This window comes from Dasypus novemcinctus, chromosome 10 (assembly GCF_030445035.2).
Source record: "Dasypus novemcinctus isolate mDasNov1 chromosome 10, mDasNov1.1.hap2, whole genome shotgun sequence".
Lineage (NCBI taxonomy): Eukaryota > Metazoa > Chordata > Mammalia > Cingulata > Dasypodidae > Dasypus > Dasypus novemcinctus.
This window is the reverse complement of record NC_080682.1, coordinates 84482359-84509056: the sequence shown is the minus strand read 5'-3', so window position 1 is coordinate 84509056 and position 26698 is coordinate 84482359. Positions and strand designations below refer to the sequence as shown.

Below are 26698 nucleotides of genomic sequence, written 5' to 3'. Positions count from 1 at the left end.
TGGTAAAACAATAAAGACCTCTAAGCTGAGGTAACCTTTGGGTAATTATAAATGCCAGTATTATTGTGTTATATAGTTTGGTATGTAACTCCACTTCTTACAGCAACATAAGTACAAATGCACATAAACTAATGATAAATATATGTTTTGGAACATATAATGTACAAAGATGTAAGTGGAAAACAAGTACAAAAAAAAGATGGGTGGATGGCAGGGTATAGGAAAAGTATATGTGTGTGCTACTGAAGTCAAGTTGGTATCACAAAAAATATGATTGTTTTATATTTGTTTATACATTTTTGTTATACATTATGGTGTAGTCATTGTGGAAGACAACAGTTTGGTGGTTCTTCAGAAAGATAAGTATAGAATTACGATATGATCTGGCAATCTACGATAACTAGGTATATACCTAAAGGTATTGAAAACAGAGACTCAAACACATATTTGGACACCAATGTTTTTAGTGGCATTATTAACAACTGTCAAAAGATGCAAGCAACTCAAGTGTCCATCAACTGAAGAATGGAAAACAAAATGTGGTATATATATAATGGAATATTAAGCAGCTATAAAAGGAATGATGTTTGGATACATGGGACAACATGAATAAATCTCAAAGACATCATGTTGAGTTGAATATGCAAGACACTAAGGTCAAATATTGTATGATCTCTCTGATATAAAATAATTAGAATATATAAACTCACAGAGTCAGAACCTAGAATAAAGGTTACCAGGGGATGGGGTGGTGATAGGGAATGGGAAGTTAAGGCTTAAAGTGTACAGGGTTCCTATTTTGAATGAAGGAAATGTTTTGGTAATGGATGGTATTGATGGTAGCACAACATTCTGAATATAATTAACAGCATGGAAATATATATCTCAATGTGATTAAAAGGGGAATTATTAGGTTGTATATATGGTAACAAAATAAAATTAAAAAAAAAATCCATGGAACTGCACTACACAGTGAACCCTAAGTTAAACAATTGGACTATAGTTAATACTATAATTATATAAATGTGCTTTCATCAATTGTAACAAATGTCCCACTCCAGTGGAAGATGTTAATAGTAGGGTGGTATATGGGAATCCTGTATTTTATGTATGATTATTTTATAAACATACAACTTCTCAAACAAAGACAAAAAGGTGGGAAAAAAACCCAGTAGTGTTTCTATATATGAGTAAGGAACAATCTGAAGAGGAAATAGAGAAAAAATTCAATTTGCAATATCAATTAAAAGAATGAAATATCCAGAAACAAATTTACCCAGGATGTAAAGGACTTATAGCCTGGAAAAGTACAAAACATTGCTAAAAGAAATCAGTAGAAGGTTTAAAAAAATGGAAGGACATTTCATGTTCATGGATTGGGAAACAAAATATTGTTGACATGTCAATTCCACCCAAAGCAATTTACAGATGCAAGATCATCCCTAACAAAATTCCAACAGTCTTCTTCACAGAAATGGAAAAGCCAATCATCAAATTTATATTGAAGGTAAGGGCAATGACTACTTAAAACTACCTGAAAATGAAGAACAAAATTCAAAGACACATTTCCTGATTTTAAAACTTAGTACAAAGATACAATATTCAAAATAGCATGTTAGTGGCATAAGAAGAACCATATAAACCAAGGGTATCAAATCAAGTTCAGAAATAGATCATCACATCTAATGTCAATTGATTTTTGACATGGGTACCAAGTCCACTTAATTGGGAAAGAATAGTCTCTTCAATAAATAGTCCTAGGAAAATTAGATACCCATGTGGTAGTTTGAATTTGGTGAATCCCAAAAAGAGAAAGACTATGTTTTTAAACTAATTTATTCCTGTAGGTGTGATATCCTTTGATTGTGCTAAATTTGGTTGAGGGTCCTCTAATTAGATTACTTGATAAGATCACTTTAGGGTTTTTGATTGGACTATGTCAGTAAGGCATGAGTCAGCTTGGGTGTCTGCCCTCTGGCTGGGACTGATATAAACAGAGACACACTCACAGACACAGATGCAGAAAAAGGAAGCCACTATATCTGATCCTGCAATATGAGAGAAAGGATTCCAGTTTTGCCTACAGGTGAACTGCAAGGAGAGAAGCCCCTGAGAGGCTCAAAGAGCTGAGGTCCAGGGAGAAATGAGCCATATGCCTGAGAGCTTATAGCTGAATTCAGAAAGCAGACGGGTCAAGGCTGAAAGAGGAATCCCAGGAAGAGACAAGCCCTAAGCCTGGTTTGCCTACAAGTGTAGAAAGGCAGAGACTTCAGCAGAGATCATTTGACTATCTTGCTTTGCCATGTGGTAGCTGACTATGGTGAGAGAGCACCTATTATGGTGCCTTTAGTTGGACTTTTCAAGGCCTTGGAATTGTAAGCTTTTATCCTCCCAAAAAATCCCCTTTATAAAAGCCAACCTATTTTTGGTACTTTGCATTGGCAGCCCTTTGGCAAACTAAAACAATCCACTTGCAAAATAAGAAAGGAATATCCCATGCCTCTCATCATATACAAAGATTATCTCAAAGTGGATTAAAGACCTAAATAAAACAACCAAAACTATAAAATCCTAGAAGAAACTTTAGAGGTACATCTTTAGGACCTTGTTTTAGGCAATGTTTCTTAGACTTTACACCAAAAGCTTGTATGTGTGATGGTTAAGTTCTTGTGTCAACTTGGATTGGTGATGGTGTTCAATTATTTGGCCAAGCAAGCACTGGCCTGATTGTTACTATGAGAATATTTCATGTATTTAAATAATCAGTAAGTTGATTTCATCTATGGTTGAGTATATCTACAATCTACTATTAGACATTGCCTTCAGCAATGAGAGAAGTCTCATTCACTCAGTTGAAGGCCTTAAAGGGAGAACTGATGATTTCAGTAGTCACAAGGATGAATTTCCATCTCTACTTCAGCTAGGCAGCTTTTTACAGGGAAGTCATCAAAAACCTTCATTGGATTTCTCAGCTTGCTGCCTGTCCTATGGAATTCAGATTTGCACATCTCATAATATTTACAGACTACAAATGTATGTATGTATATCTGTATGTACATATGTAAGTGCATATATATCCTCCAAGTTCTGTTTCCCTGGAGAATGCTAATACAGATTTGGTAACAGAGTGGTTCTTGAGAAATAGATTTGAGTTGGATCTGGGGTTTTGGGAATTGTTTCTCTAATTTCATTAGATTCAAAGGCACTAATGACTCTATTTCCAATGATCAAGATGGCACTGATAGTCCACGGCATGAATTGGAAATAAAGATAGGCAAAATACCACCATTGGATACTGCCACTCAAATATTTATACGAGGCAAGGTTCTGGGCAATAGTGTATTTGATACCTTAGAGTTTTGTGGAGTTTAGAAATATGGGAAGGTTGGCTGGTTGTTCCTAAATACTCTGGATACTGTTGTTAAAGAAAGGAGGAACTCAAGGCTCATAAACCATAAGTACGGGAAAAGATGTCCAACAGCTTTAGTGGATGTGAAGAAACTGGAACCCTCATCATTACTGGTGGGAATGTAAAACGGTATAGTCACTTTGGAAATTTGTCGAGCAGTTCCTCAAAAGTTTAGAGTTATCATATAACTAAGCAATTCCACTCTTACTCTTAGGTATATAACCAAGAGAATTGAAAAAATATGTACACACAAAAAACTTACACACAAATGTTTATAGCAGTATTTTTCACAATAGCCAAAAGGAGAAAACAATCCAAATATCTGTCAACTGATGAATGGATAACAAAATGGGGGATATATTTTTATATATATCCATATCATGAAAAGCAGTTATGTACTAATACATGATAGAACATGGATACACTTTGAAAACATACTAAGTGAAAGAAGCCAGTCACATAAGATCATGTTAGATGATTCCATTTATAAGGAATGTCCAGAACAGGCAAATCTATAGTGATAGGAAATAGATTACTGATTGCCTAAGGCTGGGGTGGGGAGGTAGTTTGGGTGGGTAATGGGGAATGACTGCTAATGGGTGTGGGATTCTTTTGGGGGGTGATGAAAATGTTCTGAAATCCGTGGTAACTGAATATACTAAAATCCATTGAATTGTATGCTTTGAAAGTATGAATTTTAAGGACTGTGTAGCAGTTTGGTATTATTTATGAATTCCAAAAATAGATATTGGTTATGTTTGTAAACTGGTCTGTTCCTCTGGGTATGTTACATTGGATTCAGAGGTTTCTAAATTATTATGAAGGGCTTTGATTGGGCCACATCAGTAGAACGTTGAGTCCCTGAGCCCTTGGTGGGTAGGGACTTAGAGAGAAAACAACATGGTGGAAGAGACAGTGGAGTTTTAATGCTGGAGCTCCGGGAAGTAAATACACAGAGAAGCAGATACCTGAGGAAAGACAGAAGGTGACATTAGACACAGCAGAGGCCCTAGGAAGAGAGAAGAGCCCTTCACCTGATCGTTTACAGCTAGCCTTGTGGAGACAGGAGAGCAGCTAAGCCTGGAAAGAAATGAGCCCTGGGAAAGAGATGAGACTTATCCCAGCCTACAGCTGATACTGGAAGAAGCTGGGACCACAAAGCCTTAAGAAGAAGAGGAAACCTGAACCTTTGCAGATGTTGGCAGCCATCTTGCTCCAATATGTGGCAACAGACTTTGGTGAGGGACATAATATGGCCTAATGACTGTAAGCTTCTACCCCAAATAAATGCCCTTTATAAAAGCCAGAAGATTTCTGGGATTTTGTATCAGCACCCCTTTGCCTGACTAATATACACTGTGAATTATATCTCAATAAAGCTGTTATTAAAAAATGACTCTACAGTGATAGAAGTTAGCTTAATGGATATCCATTGTGGGATGTAGTGAATAGAATCAGGTTTCTGGGTGTTGATAACGTTCTGACTCTTGATCTGGGTACTGGTTACAGAAGTTTTTTACTTTGTGAAAATTCATCAAGATGGCCATATAGTTTATGCACTTTTCTTCTTGGGTCTTACATTTTGATAAAAAGTTTTCTTTTAAAACAAAGAGACAGACAACTACATACCAACAGGTGGACCTGCTGGCACAACACATTTCTTTTCCATTCGCGTAGCAGGAGGTACATTTTGGTTCTTAGCAAGAGTTTCCTGTATTAATTCCTGAACCCGCACTTCATTAATCTTCGGAAAAGGCAGAATATGAACTCGCAAATGGGATCCTTCTGTTGGACGTGGAACTTTCTGGAATGCCATGTGGGGGTTGGGATTCTCCTGTAACATCAGATACAGGCAAAATTATTCAAAAGTTAAAATAACAATGGCAGATTGCCAGGAAGGGAGCGGGAGCTCAGAGAGATAAAAATTGAAATCATAAAGATGAGCAATTGTACATACATTCATATATATGTCATAAGATAAAGTATCAGAATTTTACTTGTTCTTATATGATCTAATAGCAACATCTGATAGACTTGATCACTCTTCTTCCTCTTTCATGAATACTTTCTTCATTGGTTTCCATGTCTTCTTTCTACAACTTTGTTTATTTCTTATTACTCTGATCTCTTAACCATGTAGATACTCCAGGACTCAGTCTCTATGTCTCTTTTTTATTTACACTTATTTTATTTACACCTAATCTCATATCTTTAAATCATAAAATCATTAATGGTTCACAAGTTTATATTTCCAACCCTGCTTTCTCCTGGATGTCAAATTCATATATTCTAAGCCTACACACAGAATTTCCATATGGATTTAAAATAATATCTTAAAATTATGTCTAAAATGGGGCTCTTAATCTTCATTTACCCCTAAACCTGCTCTTTCTAGCAAAGGGAATATTTACTTCTACAATTATTCAGGTGAAAAGCTTAGAGTTCTCTAATACCTAATTACCCAAATCAAAATGAGCTATCATTTCATACCTACAAGGGTAGTTTAAAATTAATAAACCCTTGTATTAGTTCAACATGGAGAATGGGAACTCTGACAAAATTGTTCAGGGAATGAAAATTTACACAACTTTGGAGAGTAATCAAATTTTAATAAAGTTGAAGATGTGCACATCACTTGATCTTAAATCCATGCCTCATTATGTTCTTTAGAAAATTATGCAGTGTGTGCCAGGAAACATGTACAAGAAAGTTAACAAGACGGTTTGCAACAGCAAAAAATTGAAAACAAATGTCCATCAATAGGAGAAGGAATGCATACATTAAGTTAAACTGACAATAGAAAACTATGTATCAGTTAAAATGGATAAACTGGGGCTACATGAATTAATATGGCCAAGTCACAAAATTGTGTTGCATGAAAATGTATATTATAAAATACATGCAGTGTATGGTATGATTCACATAAAATTTAAACAGACACAAAATAATGCTATGCATCATTTGATTATCCCTAGTAAGGGAAAGAGGGACAAGAAATTTACATAGGGTTCTTCAATGTCAGCTATAATGTATTTCTTCAACAAAAAGGATATAAAGTAAACATTAAAATATTAAGAACTGATAACTCTAAGTAAGCACATAGATGCTTATTACATTTTTCTCTATTTTTTTCTTAAAATGTCATGAAAATACTCTTAAAATATGCATACGACATAGCAGTATAAAAAATAAGTAAAATTAAAGCATTGGAAAAACCCACTTCGTATTAGAAATCATGCTTAAAGATATGATCAACTGCACCCATTTCCAAGCAGTGAGCCTCTCCTCTTCTTGATCACCTTCATTTCTGATCATTTTAGATTTTAACCTACTATTAGGGTTTGTTTATATGCCTTTTTATTTCTATGTTCTTTTTAATCCGAGTTCATCAGTGGACTCAACAAAATAGTAATTTTAATTTACTTACCACTTTCTCTTTTCATTCCTACATTTATTCTTAGTCAAGATTTTTTTTTTAGAACTTGGCATCTATCACTTTAAGCCCTAGTCTCATACAGAGTGGTTCATTTGCCCCTCTGTCATCCCAAACACACAACTCCCAGGATAAATCTGAAGGCTGTTTCAAAAAATCTAGGGGTATGTTTACCTGAAAAATATTTATTTATTGCATTTCTATGCTATGGTAATATGCCTCTGAAAATCTAACAGTGCTCTCTTTCTCCCAAGATTTGTTTGCATCACCTCGTATCACCAGTTACTTACATTTTCCTAATAATGATAGTAAAAATAATAATACTCAGTAAGGGTATAAACAAAAATAACTTATTAAAGAAAGGGTGTCTCATTTAGTTGTTAGTAATGATTTTCCTCTGATAAACAATTTGAAATACTGTAAACCAAATTCATACACAATTCGGTATAACAAGGATTTTTACCATGTAAAAAACAAATTTCAAAATTGAGGCTCTCCTATAGTTGTAAAGATACTCAACACCAAAAATGCAGATATATTAAATTAAATTTAATTTAATTTAAATTAAAGTAAATTAATATATATTCAATTATATTTTGAAAGCTCACTCCTAAAAATCTAGTATTTGGTTCTCTGGCTACTGTATCTGTGCACTGCTGCCCTCTAATGGACAGCATGGTAAATATAAAAGACCACATTCGCTACCTGAAGCCCAGTTTGGTCACATGATACCTTTGAGAGGACAGTAGCAATGAGTGGGAAGTTTAAGGCTCATTGTAGAAATATCTGCTCTTACTTGTAATAACTCCAAATGCTTTTGGATTGATCCCTTGAAGGCTATTAAGCTCATTAAAAACTGCACCACAAGTTTAATTTCCTTGTAAACAAGGAAATTCATTATTTTCCAACTGAACAGTGAAGTGGCCAATTTTTTACCTTTGATTCCACAGATGCAAATATAAAGTAATAACCAAGGAGTTAGACAACCAAACACAGTGAACATGGCAACAATTTTGTACACGGTAACCAAAATAGACTGTCAAGAAAGTTGGGAAAAGGCACTATAGCTATCTTTTAGAGAGAAGTTTGAATTTGGATAATGATTTTCAAAGAATGGTCTCTGTAATCCTCTTTGAAGAGTACAGTATAATAATGGAAAGTGCAGTAATTTTCTTAAACTTGAAAACAAGGATATACATGCTCTGGTCTGGAAATGGATTTTTGGAGGTATGCAGCAGGCTAAATAATATGCCTAGGGCTTACAGAAAACAAATCTGAGAATGCATTTCAGATAAAACCAAAGCAAAGCAAAACAAAGCAAAACCCTAAATCCCACTGGAAATTCAAAGTAGGTAAGAGCTGCACTGGGGGAAAGAAAAAAATTCTCTCTATACATTGGTCACAGCAGTGAATGACATGTCAGTGTGAACTTGTTAGAAGTCACCAAGTTTCCCAGATTAACTAGATATTAATAATATTTAATGTGCACCAATTATACCTAAAGCTATGATAGTAAGTTGCACAAACCCTTTCAAATACAGCAGAAGACAATATTATCACAGGAGTAGGTCACTAAACACTGTCAAAATATAAATGGATCCTTTACTAACTGCCTCATTGTGAACACAACACTGAGGAGATGAAATATCCTCAATTTTTCATCCTAAAAGAACTTTCAATGATTACTCCATTGAATTAATGTCTCATCCTTAATATGAATACATTTGCTGGACATCTTTGACTTCTGATGCACGTGTTACTCAAATCTGAATATCAGCACTACTGACACTTTGGGACAGATAATTCTTTGTTGTGCTGGCCTGTTTTGCATATTATAGGATGTTTAGAAGAATTCTTGGCCCCAGTAGATACCAGTATACTACCCATCCAGTTGTGACAACCAAAAATGTCCCCAGACTGACACTGTCTGAAGGGCAAATTGCCACTGAGAACACTGCCTTAATTCATGAATCCAATATGGACTTAATATTCTAAAACTGCTCATTGAGACTTTCCACAAGTACCAAGGAAGCATATTGTGACTAGCTAAAAGACCTACACTCTCATTCACTGGCTGAAATGGAAATTAAAACTACAATGTGGGCGGTGGAGCCAGGATGGGATCAGAGTAAGGCATTCCTGGAGTCAGCTCCTGAAACAGGGCAGTTGGTGGTCACCCAGAGCTACCTAAAGCACCTTTTGGAGGACCCAGGAGACCAGAGAAGTATCCTGCAACATCCTTGACAGTGTGGAACGAGGAGACTGCCCATCTTCACAGAGGAATCATGAATAGAGACCTCCATGCTGCAGAGGTTGGTACCCGTGGCGTGTAAGCCAACTCTGGAGCCACTCCGTGATTGAAATTCCATCTCCCCCAATAAAAACGGGAGGAAAACACGGTGTGGCACCAACTTCAGCTACTGACTAGTGGATCCAGCAGGCTGAAGTAGAATCCTAGGAACAACTAAACTTTGAGCCTGCCCAGGTCAGAGGGACACTGGTAGCCGCTATTCTGACTCTGTCCCGGGCACGAGGGCAAGTGGCGTTGATTTAAAATCAGTGCTTGTAAGGACTGGCTTCTTTCCACCCAGGTTGGATTGCAGGTCTAACCTAAACCCCAGTCCTACCTCTGGCAGGGAGGAAGCTGGGGGGACCTGCACCACCTCTCTGGGAAGCTGCAAGCCACGCCGTAGAGGCTGGTGCCCATCCTACTCTAGGGGTGCAAGCCGCCTCAGAAGCTGTTCCGTGGCTGGAGTTAAAAGCCCCATTTCCCTCAGATGGGATCTCCCTTCATAAGTCTTTCATGCTAATGTGCCGGAGGTGCAGTTAACGTTGGGGTTTAAGATATATTTAGGGGATTTGAATCTCTGGACCGACAATGTGATAGCCAGGTCCTGAGCTTCAACAGACTCCAGCACCTACAATCTGATTTATTGGACTTACCACACTCAGCTAAGATGGAGTTGAAGAAGGACAATCACCACACCGTGGAGCCTAGAGTGATTACAACTGAAAATGGGAGGACTGCATCCAGCATCCATGTGGAATCTGAGCCTCCTCTTGACATAGAGGTGCAATGGACACAACCAATCCAATGTCCACATAGAAGAGGTGGCATGGAATTGGGAAAAGTGGACATGGTGGACGATGGGTATGGGGTAGGGCAGGAGGAGATGAGAGATGGAGGCGTCTTTGGGACATGGAGCTGCCCTGGATGGTGCCTCAGAGGTAATCACCGGACATTGTAAATCCTCATAGGGCCCACTGGATGGAATGGAGGAGAGTGGGGGCCATGATGTGGACCATTGTCTATAAGGTGCAGAGGTGCCCAAAGATGTACTTACCAAATCCAATGGATGTGTCATGATGATGGAAACGAGTGTTGTTGGGGGGGGAGAAGGGGGGTGGGGGGGTGGGGATGAATGGGACCTCACATATATATTTTTAATGTAACATTATTACAAAGTCAATAAAAAAAAAAAAAAAAAAAAGCCCCATTTCCCATAAATGGTGGAGGAAGAGACAGGTGTCCAATGACTTCTGCTACTGATTAGTGGACTTGGCTGGCTAAAGTATAATCCTAGAGCCAGCTAGGTTCTGAGCATGCTCAAGCGGCAAAGTCTGGTAGCTGCCATCTTGGCTCCGACCCTGGCATGAGGGGAAGCCTGGCTGACTGAAATCCAGTGAAGTTAGGGACAGGCTTCTTTCCACCAAGATCGGACTGCAGCCCTAGCCTACACTCCAGCCCCACTTGCAGCAGAGAGGTAGCCGGTGGGACCTGCACCAGGCTCTCCAGGCAACTGCAAGTGGTCTCCACTGGCAGAGGCTGAATAGCCGGATACCTGGGGCTGCATCCCTGCACCCCAAGAGAATTGGAGAGGAGCTGGGTATTCCCAGCCTCTCCGGGCAATGGCAGGAGTTTTCAGCTCACACAGATTCGTTGATTGCCTTTGAGCCCATCTCCACCTCTATCCCCCCCACAGAATGGTGGGGAGATCTGGTGTTGCCTCAACCTCTCAGGGCAACAGTTTTGGGCCACACAAGTCTGACTGTTGGGCACCTGTGGCTCCACCTCCATCCCCAATAGGACAAGAGATGGACTATGTTTGCCTAGCCTCTTTGGATAACTGCAGATGCTTTTGACCCACACAGCCTGGTCTGGTGGGTAGTTATAGATGCACTCTCATCCCCCAATAGGAAAGAAGGGGGCCAATCAACAGTCTTTTTGGGCAACAGCAGACCTTCAGCCTGCGTGGACTGGACTATTGGATGCCTATGAATCCACCCCCATCCCCAATAGGATAGGAGGGTTTTGGTGTCTCCACAGCCTCTCTGGACAACGGTACTTTCAGCCAACAGGGACTGAACTGTCGGGTGCCTGTGGATCCAATCCCATGCCTTAAGAGGATAGAAGGGGCCTGGTGTTTCTTCAACCTCTCCAGGCAAAGGCAGGTATTCTTGGCCTAAAGGGACTGAACTGTTGAGCAACCATAGAACCACCCCCCCCCCACCTAATAGGATAGGAGGTGGCTGGTGCTTCCTCAGCTTCTCTGGGCAACGGTGGGTACTTTCAGCCTACAGAACTGAACTGTTGAGCATTGTGGTTCTCACAATGTTGAGCAGTGTGGTTCCCACCCACTAAAGGGCAGAAGGGACAGTACTCCCTAAGCCTCTCAGGGCAACTAAAGGCATATTTGGCCCACAGAGATTAGACTGTTGGGCACTCCAGAGGGTCCATTCCCACTCCCAGTAGGGAGAGGGTCTGGTGATATATCAGAAGTTTTAATTAACTTGACTGTAAAAGTATAGAGATGGATAGAGTTGATAGTAACACATTATAGTAAGTAACAACTGGTTCATAAATGGGATTGTGACTGAAAAAGGTAGTCTGGGGGAAGTAAATATCAATAGAAAGTAAGCTAAAGAATAATCTAGGGACTGAATAATACAGTGAACCCAGAGGCGGTTGAGAATTGCAGTTAAGGGTACAAATGCAAGAGAGTCCTGTGAGCTAGAGAAGATGTACATCACTAATGCAGGGTGATGGGAATATGGAGAAACATAGGAAAACTACAATTGGTGTGACCTATAGACTGTGGTTAACTATAATATTCTTGCATTAATGCCAAGCTATACTGTATTGATAATAGAAGTGTATGGAAACAGTGTGCCAGATGTATGCTCTGGACCATGATTGGTGGTAACAGTCTGATGATATTATCTCATAATCTGTAACAAATATTCCACCAGGGTGTGGAGTTGTATGGGAAATCTACACATCTGTATGATTGTTTTGCAAGTTCACAATATCTGTAACAAAAATACATTTTAAAAAAATAGTATGAGTTGGGGGGAAAATACACCAAATGTAAGATAAGGAATATAGTTGGTAGTAACATTTTGACAATGCTCTTGCATAGTTTGTAACAAATGTTTCATACCAATGCAAAGAGTTGGTGGAGGGGTGATGTATGAGACCTCTGTAGTGATGTTACGTATGTTTACTTTGTAAGTTTGCAATCTTTACTATACACTTATTGTTTATGTGTGTTCATTTATGAATGATATACTTCAATTAAAAAAAAAGTACAATGTGATACCACCTCTATACACCTATTAGAATGGATAAAAAGACAGCTAACATGGAATTGAAGAATGTCAACCACCACACCATGGAGCCTAGAGTGCCTACAACTGAAAGCAGGAGGATTGCATCCAGTATCCATGTGGAATCTAAGCCCCCTCTTGACATAGATGTGGAATGGACACAACGAAGCCAAGGTCCACAGGAAGGAGGAATACAGTAAGGATTAGAGTGGACTTAATGATATTCTATTCATGAACTATTGTGGTTAATAATCGAGAAAATGTGGCATTGGTGTGGAAAAAGGGGCCATGGTGGCTGCTGGGTGAGGGGAATGGGAGGAAGAGATGAGATGTGGAGGCGTTTTCAGGAGTTGGAGTTGTCCTGGGTGGTGCTTCAGGGCCAATTACCGGACATTGTAGATCCTCCCAGGGCCCACTGGATGGAACGTGGGAGAGTATGGGCTATGATGTGGACCATTGACCATGAGGTGCAGCGATGCCCAGAGATATACTTACCAAATGCAATGGATGTGTTATGATGATGGGAGAGAGTGTTGCTGTCGGGGGAGTGGTCGGGTGGGGGTGGTAGGGTTGAATAGGACCTCATATTTTTTTAATGTAACATTTTTAAAAAAATTAATAATTAAAAAAAAAAAAAGAGAACTAAAAAACAAAACAAAATAACACACAATTACCAAGTGTTGGTGAGGATGTTGAGAAACTGCAATTCTTATATATTGCTGATGGGAGTGGTACGGCTGCTTTGTAAAACAGTTTGGCAGTTTCTTATAAATTAAACTTTTATTTACCATATGTCCCAGCTTCCCATTCTTGGGTATTTACTCAAGAGAAATGAATGAAAACTTATGTTCATATAAAAATCTGTATGCAGACGTTTAGAATGGTTTTATTAATTGCCATAATTGTTATTCAGCTGGTCAACCCATAAACAAACTTTGTATATCCCTAACAATAGTATGCTACTCAATAATAAAAAGAAATAAACAATTAATAGATGCAGAAATGTGGATGAATCTCAAATGCATTATATTAAATGAAAGAAGTCATATTTAAAAAGCCACCTACTGACATTATGGAAAAGGTAAAATTATAGGGATAAAAAAACAGATCAATGGTTGCCAAGCATTTGAGATGGTAGAAAGACATGACTACAAAGGGGCATTAAGATACTTTTGGGGTGTTGGAAATGTTCTATATCTTTATTGTGGTGGTGGAGTTTATTCTTTGGGTAAGGGGCTTCATTTCACCATAATGGTCAAATTAAATTATGCCTTCACTTTCTAAGATTAAAGGTAATTACAGCATTTTACTTCCTTTTTATAACAACAAAAAATTCCCTTTATTCACAGTTGGCAAAAAATACAATTATTAGTGTGGATTAAAATTGCCTAGTAGTGGGAAGCGGCTGTGGCTCACTCAGTTGGACTCCCAGCTACCATATAGGAGGCCCTGGGTTCGCGTCCCGGAGCCTCCTTGTGAAGGCAGGCTCTCCCGCACGCCGCGGAGAGCTGCCTAGCCCGCAGGCACTGCAGAGCACCGAGGAGAGCCAACTCAGCAAGGTGACACAACAAAAAAGGGAGACAAGCAAAAACACAGAAAAGCGCACAGTGAATGGACAGAGAGAGCCGACAGCAAGCAAGCTGCAAGGGGGGAAGGGAAATAAAAAATAAATACAGACACAGAAGAACGCACGGCGAATGGACAGAGAGAGCAGACAGCATGCAAAAAGCCGGGGGGGGGGGGGGGGGGAGGGACGCAGTGGAATAAAAAGAAAATCGCCAGGAAGTGGATGTGGCTCGTGGCTCAACTGATAGAGTGTCTGCCTACCATATAGGAGGTTCAGGGTTTGGTACCCAGGGCCTCCTGACCCATGTGGTGAGCTGGCCCATGCGCAGTGCTGCTGCACGCAAGGAGTGCCATGCCACGCAGGGGTGCCCCCCATGTAGGGGTGTCTCATGCGCAAGGAGTGTGCCTCTCAGGGAGAGCTGCCCCGTGTGAAAAAAAAACCAGCCCACCCAGAAGTGGCCCACCGCACACAAGGAGAGTTGACGCAGCAAGATGACACAACATAAAGAGACACAGATTCTCGGTGCTGCCTGACGAGAATGCAAGCGGACACAAAAGAACACACAGTGAATGGACAGAGAGAACAAACAACGGGGTGGGGGAGGGTGGTGGGAGGGAAGAGAAATAAAAATAAATAAATCTTAAAAAAAACTGCAGAGTAGTGAAATTAACTTTCTACGGAAATGTAAAGCATTTAGATCTTAGCTGATTTAAGATTAGAGGCTAATCTTGTATTTGAGCTTTGTTCTCCCATTAGAATTTCAACACCTATTTGGTTTGATGTAGGCAGTGAAATACCCATAAAGCACAATTAGAAATCTCCTATTCGAGAATGTCCAGGTCCTATCATTTTTCTTGTAACTTTTAAGAGAACTGTCAGACAAATTACGCAGTTTGGCAAATAGTTACATACTATTGCAGATGCAAAACAAATTACAAAATTGTGTTATGTAAAACAATAAAACGGCTGTCTAACTGATTTCTTGAATCTCTGGAATGGAGGTTTTATGAAGTTCTTGTCTTAGCCCATCTTAATGTTTGGGTGTGTGTGTGTGTGCAGTTAGTGATTCTTTTTAAGTTTATATCAAGAATCACAGAAATATGGTAGGTAAGTAGCTAAATGTGCTATTTTACGGACATTAAAGATTATGAAAACCCTAGTGGACCAACCTCAGCATAGTCTAATGGGAATGGAAAGAATAACTGTATAGACGTGCTGCCAATAATTTTCACGGTATAAATCCTACCAATGATTACACAATTTATCCCTCACGAATTTAGTCCTTTTTTCCTTCTTCATTCCATCTTTCCATTTCCTCCCTCCACCACAGTCACCAAATCCTTTTCTTAAGTATTTAGGAAGCTCCAAATGGTTAAAAAAGCAGTTAAACCCAGTTACAATTCACTCTACTCACATTCCTGAAATATCACAACAAAGCTGTATAAAGTAGTGGTGAGAAAAGTCTGGAAAATTAATGTACATTTTTGAACTTCTACAAAAATAAGTGAAGGAGAGAGGCTATATGTACATACCAGACTGCAATGTCATAAATAAGATATTTACAAACATTTGAATGGAAACATCAGGTCTCAATTATAACCCAATAATAAGGAAACAGTCAAATTACATGGTTAGTTCTTGTTTTCTGAAAGGGAATTTTAGAAATGTGATAAAATAACTGGCTAGGTATAAACAGAACTACCTAACCACCTGTATTATCTTCTTGCATTGATATCATCCCTTGCCCTTAACCCCAACTTCCTTTATAACCCAAGAAAGTAGCTGTAACATCATGTGTCCTGCTTCTTAACTTTGTAAAGTATTTACTTCAGGAATGTTGAGACCATCATGGACTTTGGAATTGAAGCAATCTCAGAAAGTCTGATGACAATCCACTGGAGTATTCTAAAATTCTCACTGTCATGTATGTATTCCCTCTTTTCAATGATATCAAGGAGAATCATGAACCTAGAAAATACTTGGCACTGGTAGGTGCTTAATAAAACATACTGAATGAATGGAATTGATTAAATTAAATAGATGGGAATTAGATTATAGAACGGGGGGAAACAGTCTAAGGACTCAAGAAATGCAGAATACATTTGAAGGTCTACATCCATCTTTTCCCCAGTAATACAATCCCTCATGATGATCTTTAAGTGTTATTTTTAAAGGACAGGGGTTGTGTTTTACATTCACCCTGTAAAGTGTATAATTACTAGATGTTTATTTTATTGCAGTTGTCAGTTCTATGTTCGTTTACTTTGAGTTGTGTTTCATAAAATTTAACTTCTAGGATATTAGGAAAGGAAATGTTTATTTGATCTTTTACTTCAAAATGCTTGGCATATTCCCTTGTATAAAGTGAATCCTTAAGTCATAAAAGATACAAACCTGTGTCAGAAATCCAGCTCTGGTCAATTACTAGCTATAACATTTTACTGTGCAGTTCTAGAATGGTTATGTAAAGACCTAAGAAATAAAGTTATTAAAGGTATCAATCCCAGAGTCTCAAAGTGACTCCAATCTGAGACTTCATTATTCTTTGAAATTCATCAATAAATTACTACTAGTGGGTAAGGAATATCTTTGAAATTTTCAGTTTTCTCACATTTAAACACCTGCCCTCTCTACCTCACAGGGTTGTTTCTAAGATCAAATGCAAAAGTATGTTAAAATGCTTTATAAAGAACAAAGTATAAAATTGAACACTGGAAAAATAACTGTTTTTCAAATTAGAAATGAGCCAATTCTACACAGCCATCATAAGTGATAAAAACCAGCACAAAACACATGTTTTTCTTCTAAGGATTAAAAAAAAAATGTTTTAGCATACTAATCAAGAAAATCATTTATTATATTAGGCACAATTGTATTTGGAGTTTAGCGAAAAACTGTTAACGTAAAATGTGGTCAGTCAACAAATGACAGAAACAGATCATGGCATGCAAGTTACTGAAAATCATTTATACTTTTGTTAAACCATTATGTTATGATTATACATGTGATTTACTTAGGGGTATAAAAGTATTGTCTCTTAGTAAATAAATTAATAATCTACAGGTAAGAGTTAACTAAAAAGAATTTAAGTAATTTAAAACGGAAACCAAATTCATCTTTGACAGGTACTAACTGCTATGGCTAATGATTTCTGCAGGTGTTAGTCATATTATTGACCAGAACTTATAGTGACCCACTGGCAAGTGATAAAATAGAATTTAAGACTCTTTAAATTATTTACCAGAATTTAGATGAACACAATTTTAAAAAGATGTATTTTGATTGTTCTTCTATGGAAACTTTGAATTCTATTTTAAAATTTTAAAAAAGCTATTCTTTCCCCCAAAAGAATGTAAAACTTAAAATTCAGAAATAATTCAATAAAATAAAATTTAAAAAATACATTTTAGTATCCCAGGCTTTATCCAATTTGTTCTGAGATTTTAAATAGATAGGACAAAGTACAATTGATAACCCAATATCCAAAAGAGGGCTCACCTGTTCAAATAACTAAGTAAAAGGATATCTGGGGGAATACTGACCCCAAATTCTACCTTTATCCCTCTTAATTCTATTTCTTTAAAAACAGACCTACCTCAATTTCTGGAAGACCACACTTCCCACTTGCTTTCCTACTCTTAGTAAAAAGATTCAACTCTGAAACAGCTTCAAGACCAAGAGTAGGAGGAATGGCCAAAGCTCATTAACCAAAATCTATTTTTCTGCATGTACATAATCTCCCTGTCATATTAGACTCTTTTCTTTCCCAATATTCAAATGATTATTTCACCCTTTACTACATCTCAAACCTTTTAATGTATTCCATTTCTTCCATATAGGGCAGGCTTTCGCACTTGAGTTTGATAGTCACTTACTAATTTGCATGTTAAAACCTTTCAGCTTTTCTACTCTCTGTCCTAAACTATGCAACTCAAATCATTTTCCTGAACCAGCTAACAGTCACTGTACCAAGGCAGAGCACAGTACAGTGGTCAATTCTGTCTTGGGTGGTTCTGATGTCTAGTGAGACTAATCTTTATGTCTTACAAATGCTCAGTATGCCCTGAAGAAGACAGAGACCCAAATAAAATATATAGTTAGGACAAGTTGAAAACTGGAGAATTGTGAATAAGATGTTTTCATAATGTAATGACTGACAGGAAAATTAGTTGAAAAATTTGGTCAAATTCTGTGTAGAGTATCAAGTGTAAAATATCTTGTAATTTATTGCCTCAAAGGATTTTAAGTCAGAGCAAAAAGATTATCATTAGAAAGTAGTAGCTTTTCACAAGTTTTGCAGACAAAACATTTTGTATTTTTAAAATTAATAACTGTCTAAACAAATGTACATACTTACATTTTTGAACAGTTGTTCAGCAAGCTCTCTGACATGCTTTACTATCTTCAATGGGTTATTTTCTTCAACTTTTATTCTCTCTACTTCAAAGGCTACCAACTTGGAAAAAGAAGCAAACAGGAAATCATCAACTCCAAAATATGCTGAATTAGAAAGCCATGTGATCATTTTATACAATCTGCAAACCAAAAAGCATTCAAAGATACTAAACAAAAGATTTCAACTTTTACTGTGTTCCACTTCTGTTCTGGGGTTACTGGGTTAATGAAATCCTTGGATGGTCTGGTGGTCTCTCCCTGATCTTTTAGGGCCTGATTTCTTCTTGGGAAAAGTCATTTCTGTGATTCAGAGAGATTCTGTCATTCACTAGACCTCTCAGAGAATTTCAAGAAGTTAGAAAGTCTCCAAACATTTTCAATAACTCACAAAAGATGAACCAAACACTATATTGAGTAAGTCAAGTTGCTCAGTCCAAGCTTTGCTGACTGTATGAGCTGGAACAAGTCACTTCAACTTCTGAACTTCTGTTTCCTCGTTTTTAAAATAAGATGGAAGAACAAGTGACCTCTAGGCTCCTTCTAGTTCTCAAATTACATAAATTCAAGCCCATCTTTCTATTAACTAATTTACTAGGAGAACTGTGTGAGTGTAAGTGTTCATATTTAAGGTGGAAGAAAAGAGTGTTAACAGAGAAAACATGGGGTGGGGTAGGGTAGAGAGGTAGATTTAAAAAGGTATAATCTAGGATTCCTCCTTCTAGGAAGTAATGGATTCACTGGAGCAGATGCACATACAAAACTATGACTTCCCTTTTTCTAGGCCAGAATTCAGAAAGATTTTCAAAGGCAAACATTTCTTTCTTTTTGGCATGCCTATTTGATGGGAGTGTGGGTACAAGCAAGCTGTTTCTCAATACCACCTTAGCCCTTCAGGTGGTGGGATGCCATAGGCTAAGTGAAAATAAGGATTCCTTTCTTAGAAGCAAGTACTATTTCCCTACAAAAGCACATTCCCATGCAAATCAAATCAATTGGTCAAAGAGGGTAGGAGAAATTACTTAGGTCTTAAGCCCTTGGCTGAAGCATATGCATGAATAGGTTTTCAAATAACAATATCAATAAGACACCAAAAAAATCACCACTATAAGCAGAACATAGAACTGGATGAACACTAAATAGGAATCCTGGATAGAGTGCTTTGCCCTGTTTCCAATCTAGAGGATACAAACAAATATGTATATAATAAAAACCAAGTTAATACATAAAGTGAGAGATATAAAATAAATCCTAAGTTAGACTAGTGGCTCTCAGACTTATCTACTCTGGAAAAATTTGGAGGAGGTGGTAAGATAAGAGCAGAAAATAAATATTGGAGGGTTTGGTTAGACTGAGAACTGCAGGGAGGATAATCTAAGCAGGGGAAGGACGGACAAATACAGTTAGAGGCTGTGGCAAGCAAGTTCCCTGCAAGTATTCAATCTGAGGTTTTTAGTTGTTGATGAAGCTGCTAACGGGAGTTACTAAGGGAAACATGGATAAAAAGAAAGAGATTATATACACCAATGTTACTACTGATAATGTTTTAGAGAATAACAAAATATAGGAGCTACAAAGGACCTTGGAGAGAATCTAAGTTAACTCTATAAAACATTATATAAAAACTCCTTAGCTCAGGATCTAAAGGCTGATGTATATGTTAGTATTAAATAGTCAATGACCAATAAAAGATTACTGATTAGAAAGAATTGCCCGCCTTAGGGCAATCTCTTCTAAATCTTCATATACTTTGTGTTATTATTAACTAAAGCACTTTGTGCAGATCTCCCTACACAGAACTAAATTAAATGGCTCTCTTTAAAATTCTTACCTGTGAATAATTAACTATCTTTATAGAGAATAAAAGGTCCTTTTCCAAATCAAGGGTCTTTAAGACCTTAATTCCGATCTTTTCTGTATCAAATAAGCTATCAGCAGCAAAATAAGACCACTACTACTAATCTCCATTATCTTGGGTGGTAGGAGTGATTTTCCTTTATAACTCCAAGGAAATTTTAGATTTATTGGTTCCAATATAGTACTCTTCCAGAAATTGAAATGGGAATAATATTCATTGTTCTATCCACCAGAATTGGCTGGTGTGAACAGAGTTAAATAATACAGGAAAGATATTTTTTTTAAAAAAATCACATTAAACAAAACATACTTATTTTGAGTCACATCTGCCCTATTTCTTTCTTCCTTTCTACAATGGCCAATTCTTGAAGACAGAAACTAAATCTGTCCTCCATCCATTTAATACGACCTAAAGAAGTTAGACAAATGTTTATTATTGATGTAAGAATGCCAATAAGCTAAGCAATGGCTATTACAACATTGTTAGAATAAATGTTACTGCAGTTTGAACTCACATACCTATATATCAGAATTAGATCTTTTTCCCTATGAAACTGATAAAGGAATTACTGAATTACTGCCTCCAAAAATAACCATTCTATTTATACCACAAAACCACTGCAAGAATTTAAAAAAGATTTTAGTTAACTTTTAAGATTCAGTTGTTCAACATTTTTACATACATTTGAGACATTCTATATTTTTATAATCCACATTACAAATATATATTATACAAGATCTTATAAGCTTAATAGTAATATTTGGATTGTTTGATTTTTAATTTATATTTATGATTTTGATTAAATATTGCTAAATAACAATTTTTAACTCCTAGCCTATTTTGTCTATAAATAACACATTCATTTTATAAGAACTATACCTCATCAAAGAGATCACAGGATCTATAGGGAGGACCTCTTTCTGAAACAAAACCTGCAAATGCCATTCCATTGAGTACTTTAGTGAGGAAATCATTCTCAACCAAACCACGCTGCCCCAAGAAAGCTGTCTGTGAGGAAAGAAATGTGAAATGAAAAGATTACTTACTTAGTAATAGACAAATGGTCAAATCAAAAATACAAAAGAAAAATCAAAGCTTGTATAAATGTCTTCATGCATAAGAAATATGGTTGTAAAATGCACTTCTCCAGAAAGGGATTTTTGTTCTGATATCTTACATTTTACATGCATTGGAAAGAAAAAAAAGGAAATTGTCCATAAGGCAAGAGGAGAAATCAGAAATTAACAATCAACTTTAAAAGAAGAGCCAATTTAAAGTTAACATATTCTAAAGGAAAACATTATGTTAATTCCATGGCATTATTAAGAACTGTCATTTAACCAAACAAAGAAGAGATACTAAATAGCCACATTTAATAAATTAAGGTGAAAATACATATCTAGAAAAAAGACAACAAAACAATGTTATTAAATTAGAGTTGACTTTTTAGGCTAATACAATGTGGGACTATACCTTACCTTGTGAAAATGTATTACTGGTTCTGCATGAATTCTTATAAGTTGTAGGCACGATCTATATCCTTGGAAAAGTTGTGCAAATAATCTAAGGAAAACTGCTCGAACTTCTTTATCCTGAAAATACAAGAAAAAACAAATCAGGTAGTTTCATTTCTTAAAAATCAAGTGAAATATCCTCAAACCATAAAGGTGAACAGAACCTGAGCAGTTATCTAACGAAATCTGTCTATGTTTCCTATGCATACATCTTATTTGTGGCAGCCCTGAGTGATGGGCATCTATCCCATTGTTGGGCAGCTTAGGCTGTTAAATACCCTTTTTTTTAAAGATTTATTTTATTATTTATCCCCCCTGTTCTAACCTCGACCCCCATCCCCGCTGTTTTTGCACATGCTGTCTGCTTTCTGAGGCCATTCGCTGTGTGCTCTTCTGTGACTGATTGTGTTCTCTTTAGGCGGCACCAGGAACTAATCCTGGGACCTTCTGGAGTGGGAGAGAGGCACTCAATCTTTTGTGCCACCTCAGCTCCCTGGTCTGCTGCATCTCTTATTGTCTCTCCTCTGTGTCTCTGCATTATCTTGCTGCACCAGCTCTCTGCACAGGTAAACACCCCGTGTGGGTCAGCACTCCTTCATGGCCAGCACTCCTGCACAGGCCAGCACACCGCACAGGTGAGCATCCACATGGACAAGCACTCTGCGCAGGAAAGCACTCCGTGTGGGCCAGCTTTCTGCTTAGGCCAGCTCACTACATGGGACAGCTTGTCTACACCAGGAGGCCCTGAGAATCGAACCCTGGACCTCCTGTATGGTAGATGGGAGCCAATCACTTGAGCCACATCCGCTTCCCAAATACTTCTTTATATTGAACCAAACAAAACTTGCTTCCAGTACATCCAAGTTTCCTTTAAGGAAACACATAATTCAGAGTCTCTCCCTTTACTATATTAGAGAAGGATATATTTCCCAAGTTCTTTGATTTTTATATCTACCAAAAGAATTACAGTCACAAAGACAAGAGGGGAAAAAAACCTACAGGATTTAAAAAGCTAGGAAGTTCTTCCAAAGTTTATCCAACTTGTAAAAATCTATTCTTATACTAATAAGCCACATGAAGAATCTGTTTTGATAATCCAGATTTTAACAGAATCCCAGTTTTTCAATTATAAGGAAATTTACAGATTTACTTAGTCAATCCCTTATTTAATAGATGAGGAAATGAAGACCAAGAATGCTTAAATAACTTGTCAAAGGTTTCCAGCTCTAGGAAACTCCTTGCTCACCTCTAAGAAATGCAATGGGCAAAATTAAAATGGGCACAAAGCTCACCTCTAAGAAATGCAATGGGCAAAATTAAAAAGGGACACTCCATTATACAGTCACCCTTTTATAACTTTTAATCAGAACTATTTTTATCCACCCAACTTGGTTATGTCCTATTATAAACATCCTTGGTTTCTTTTTTGTATGAGTCCCATTTTCATCCTTGTCCAAGACTTTCAATCTGATGGTTGGCATAATTTTCCAGGCTACCACAGATTCAGATTTTTTTTTGTCTTATACTTACTCAGGCCTCCTCAAGGTCATAGTCTTATCCCTGCTCCCTTCCTGGCCAGTTCATTGCCTTGAGCGTCCTCCCTGAGCACAAGGTCAGTCAACGGCAATTCTCCTAATTTCTAATTTTGGCACTTTTTACTTTAGTATCTAACTCTCACTTTACTCAACTTCTCTTTTTATCCCACAAATAAAACTACAGCTCTCTTAAAAAGCATGACATTTAAATATTAAACTTCTTACCAGCATTTTTGAATGTGATAAAGCTGTTCGTGGAGGGGGAAAAGCATGATCGGCTACTTCCAAATCTGGGTGCAAAATCTAAGACAAAGAGGTTTTATTATGTAAAATGTCTTAATACCAATAAAATCTGTTCTTTAATTCACTTAGGTATTAAGATGAAAAGTGTCAGTACATTAATTGTGATGTATCTTCTCTATGAAATAAAATGTAATTAGCTGATTTAGCTCTGTATATACTATTTTAGAAAGCTCTCCAAGACAAAATATTTAGAAAGAAATAACATGTTTCAGAAAAATATATATGGTAAAGTCTCATTTATTTGAACAAAATGAAATAAACCCTAACTCTATATATGTACATGCACTGACATCTATCTATGAAAATGTAAAGTTCTAAAAGAATATACACTAAATTATAAAGTAGCATTTATCTCTGGGAAGGGAATAGTCTAGAGCAGACCTATCCTATTTATATAGTTGAATTTTTTAAACTGGGATTTCTATTTGTTTCTTAGAGTAACTATAATTATTAATTAATTAATTAACTGAAATGTTAAAAAGAGAATAAGCTTATGAACCTCATAAACCAGAGGACAAAAACTATAACACAATGTGATGCTATGAATATATTAAGGTATAATATATGAAATATAAAGTATAATTAATTCAACCTACAGAAAGCTAAGAAAAAGAAGGTAACATTTGAATCAGGTTTTGAAGGAAGGCAGGTTGGGAAGTATGTGGGAAAGAATCATCTATGCAGGATTTACAAAGAGAAAAAGATGCAATTGCATCACTATGTAGTAAATTTTTGTCTTTGCAGGATCATTTTCAAATACTCAGGTGTTTGGTGGTATACTTTAATGGGCCAAAAGGCTCAAGCCAACACTAAAATATCAGCAATATTTATAACTCTACAGTACAGTAATGTCATAGTGTCTATAAAATTATCCATGGCTACCACATAAAGTACTGCATTGCCATTTGATTACAATTATTTACTAATCAAATCAAGTTCAGAAAAATGTGTGTCAACACTCCTACATTTTCAATCAAATGTGATCTCTTTTTGGTCCTCGCCTGACAAAATACTACGCCCTTATCTCTTATTCACAATATTACACTATAGCACATAATCCACCATTGTGTTTGACAACTATAATGATAGTATACTCATTTTTACCAAAAATGAATTTTACTCATCGGCCAAAATTTTCTGGTACAGGTATTACAAGTTAAGGCACACCAGTGTACAGCAGTATACCTATCAGGAGCCTCTGATTTAAGAACTAAAACCTCTATCTGTGTTAATTTTGACACTTAATCCATGAAAAATTTACTAATACTGTTTTTAATTAATCACATAGTTACAAGAATTCTAGAAACATTAAACTTGTCTTTCCTCTTGCAGTATCTCCTCAGCATTTGATATTCCCATATACTATCTATACAATTATTTAGTTAATATTTCTCTTTAAATTGTCCTTAAATCAACTGACCTTTTTAAACCTAGTATTAAAGGATATCACCTGTGAAATCACAGGTTTTATTTGCTATTGTGAACATACATTATAACAAATACAAAATTATTAAAAAGTCATACATGTATCACCAAAGATGATCTCTAAGCTTCACTTTGGGTAATAATGATCTAGCCATCCTATGCATAAAACATTCACCCTATAGATAAAGACCAAGGAAATGAAGGCCTAGAAGTGGGATGAGATTTCCTCAGTAAATATCAAATGGCAGAATATGGACTGGAATACAGGCTTCCTGAGTACTATCCCTGTAGTCTTTCTACTTAGCACACTTTGTATTCCACATTACAAACAATAAGAAAAGTCAGGCTTCTCTAAATGTTTTCACCCCAAAGATACCACTATAACAATATAAATTCTAATACTAGTTTGAAAGTTTTCTGAGAATTAAATTCCTTCTGGTAATTCTCGACTTCTAATTTCTTGGGGGGGGGGGAGGATTTTTAAACAGCTCAGACTGGCATATTATTAAAAAAGAGTTATAAAGACCTTAGCTCTAGTAATGGCTTGCAAAGGAATGCAGAATTTCAAAGTTCAATTTTCTGATGATGGATAAATAAGTACTTAAAAAGTTGTCAGTAAAGTAAAATACTATGTATTTAAAAATCAACTAAGGTAAAATAACTACAAAATAAAATCAAATGAGAAAAACCTAGGCTATAAGATTTTTTAAAACTCCACTACAAGAAGGACAAAGAGCTTTACTCTAATAAGGAGGTTGGCTAGGAGAGGGAATAGGCACTAACTTCTAATAAGGGATGGAAGAAGAATCAGGGATTTTGAAGTAGTTTTGTCTTAGTTTCATAGCTGTGTTCTCAACATCTATCAGAACACTTGGTATATAGCAGATACTAAGTAAATATATTAGAAAAAGAAATGAACGTAGAACAAATATTCCATTAGACTTCCAAAGTATACTCTTTAGATAGTTACCTGGTAAAAAGAGAGTTTATCCTAACTACTATATCCACCTATTCAAATTTCAAGAACATGCAACTCCCATTTAGTAATTACATTGACAGTGCTTTTGAATTTCAACTATCTTAGTTTCAGCCTTAAATTAAGAAAGAACAATTGTTTAAAAAAAAAAATCATACCAAAGAAAGAGCTGTTTGAGTCTGATGTAGAAGTGGTTCTGGGAGGGAAGATAGGTGAATACATTCAGGAACTTTAATAGTACCTCCATCCAAATCTGCTATGATTACATCTAACTGAAAGAGATGAAAAAAATCTATATTAAAAATAAAAATATATTTTTCATCAAGCAAATTAATTTGTCCTTCATGAAATTAAAATGAGAAGAACCATATGTGGAAGAACTTCTTGGCTGTCTACAGTCATAGAATTATTGCTGGGTTCACGGTTTCCTAGCTTCTCTATATTTCCCAGCCTCATTTGAAGTTAAGTATGACCACATGACTAAGTTTCTGCTGATGGAATATAAGAAGTGATATGTGTACTTCCAGGTCTTCCAGAGAGAAGACATGGAAGGTTCCTCTAGTCTCTCTTTCCCCTTCCCACAGACTGAAATGATGAACTAGGAGCAGCATCCTACAAATAAGCATTCATATGATGCTAATACCTAAGAGGATAGAGAAACCAGAAGGAAGGAAGTTTA

At 36.8% G+C, this 26698-nt stretch overlaps 1 protein-coding gene across 5 annotated transcripts in view; it reads right to left on the bottom strand.

Moving 5' to 3' along the window:
* The window catches only part of SBF2 (SET binding factor 2), a 685940-nt gene that overhangs the window by 310575 nt on the left and 348667 nt on the right, over positions 1-26698 (bottom strand). For all 5 annotated transcript variants that reach the window (XM_058305757.2, XM_058305758.1, XM_058305761.1 and 2 more), the window contains 6 exons: positions 26178-26291; positions 23541-23618; positions 21745-21858; positions 21146-21274; positions 18374-18472; positions 5039-5243 (listed from right to left, as the gene is read on the bottom strand). In XM_058305757.2, the coding sequence (XP_058161740.1) occupies positions 5039-5243; positions 18374-18472; positions 21146-21274; positions 21745-21858; positions 23541-23618; positions 26178-26291 (739 nt within the window). The remainder of the gene's footprint in view (positions 1-5038; positions 5244-18373; positions 18473-21145; positions 21275-21744; positions 21859-23540; positions 23619-26177; positions 26292-26698) is intronic.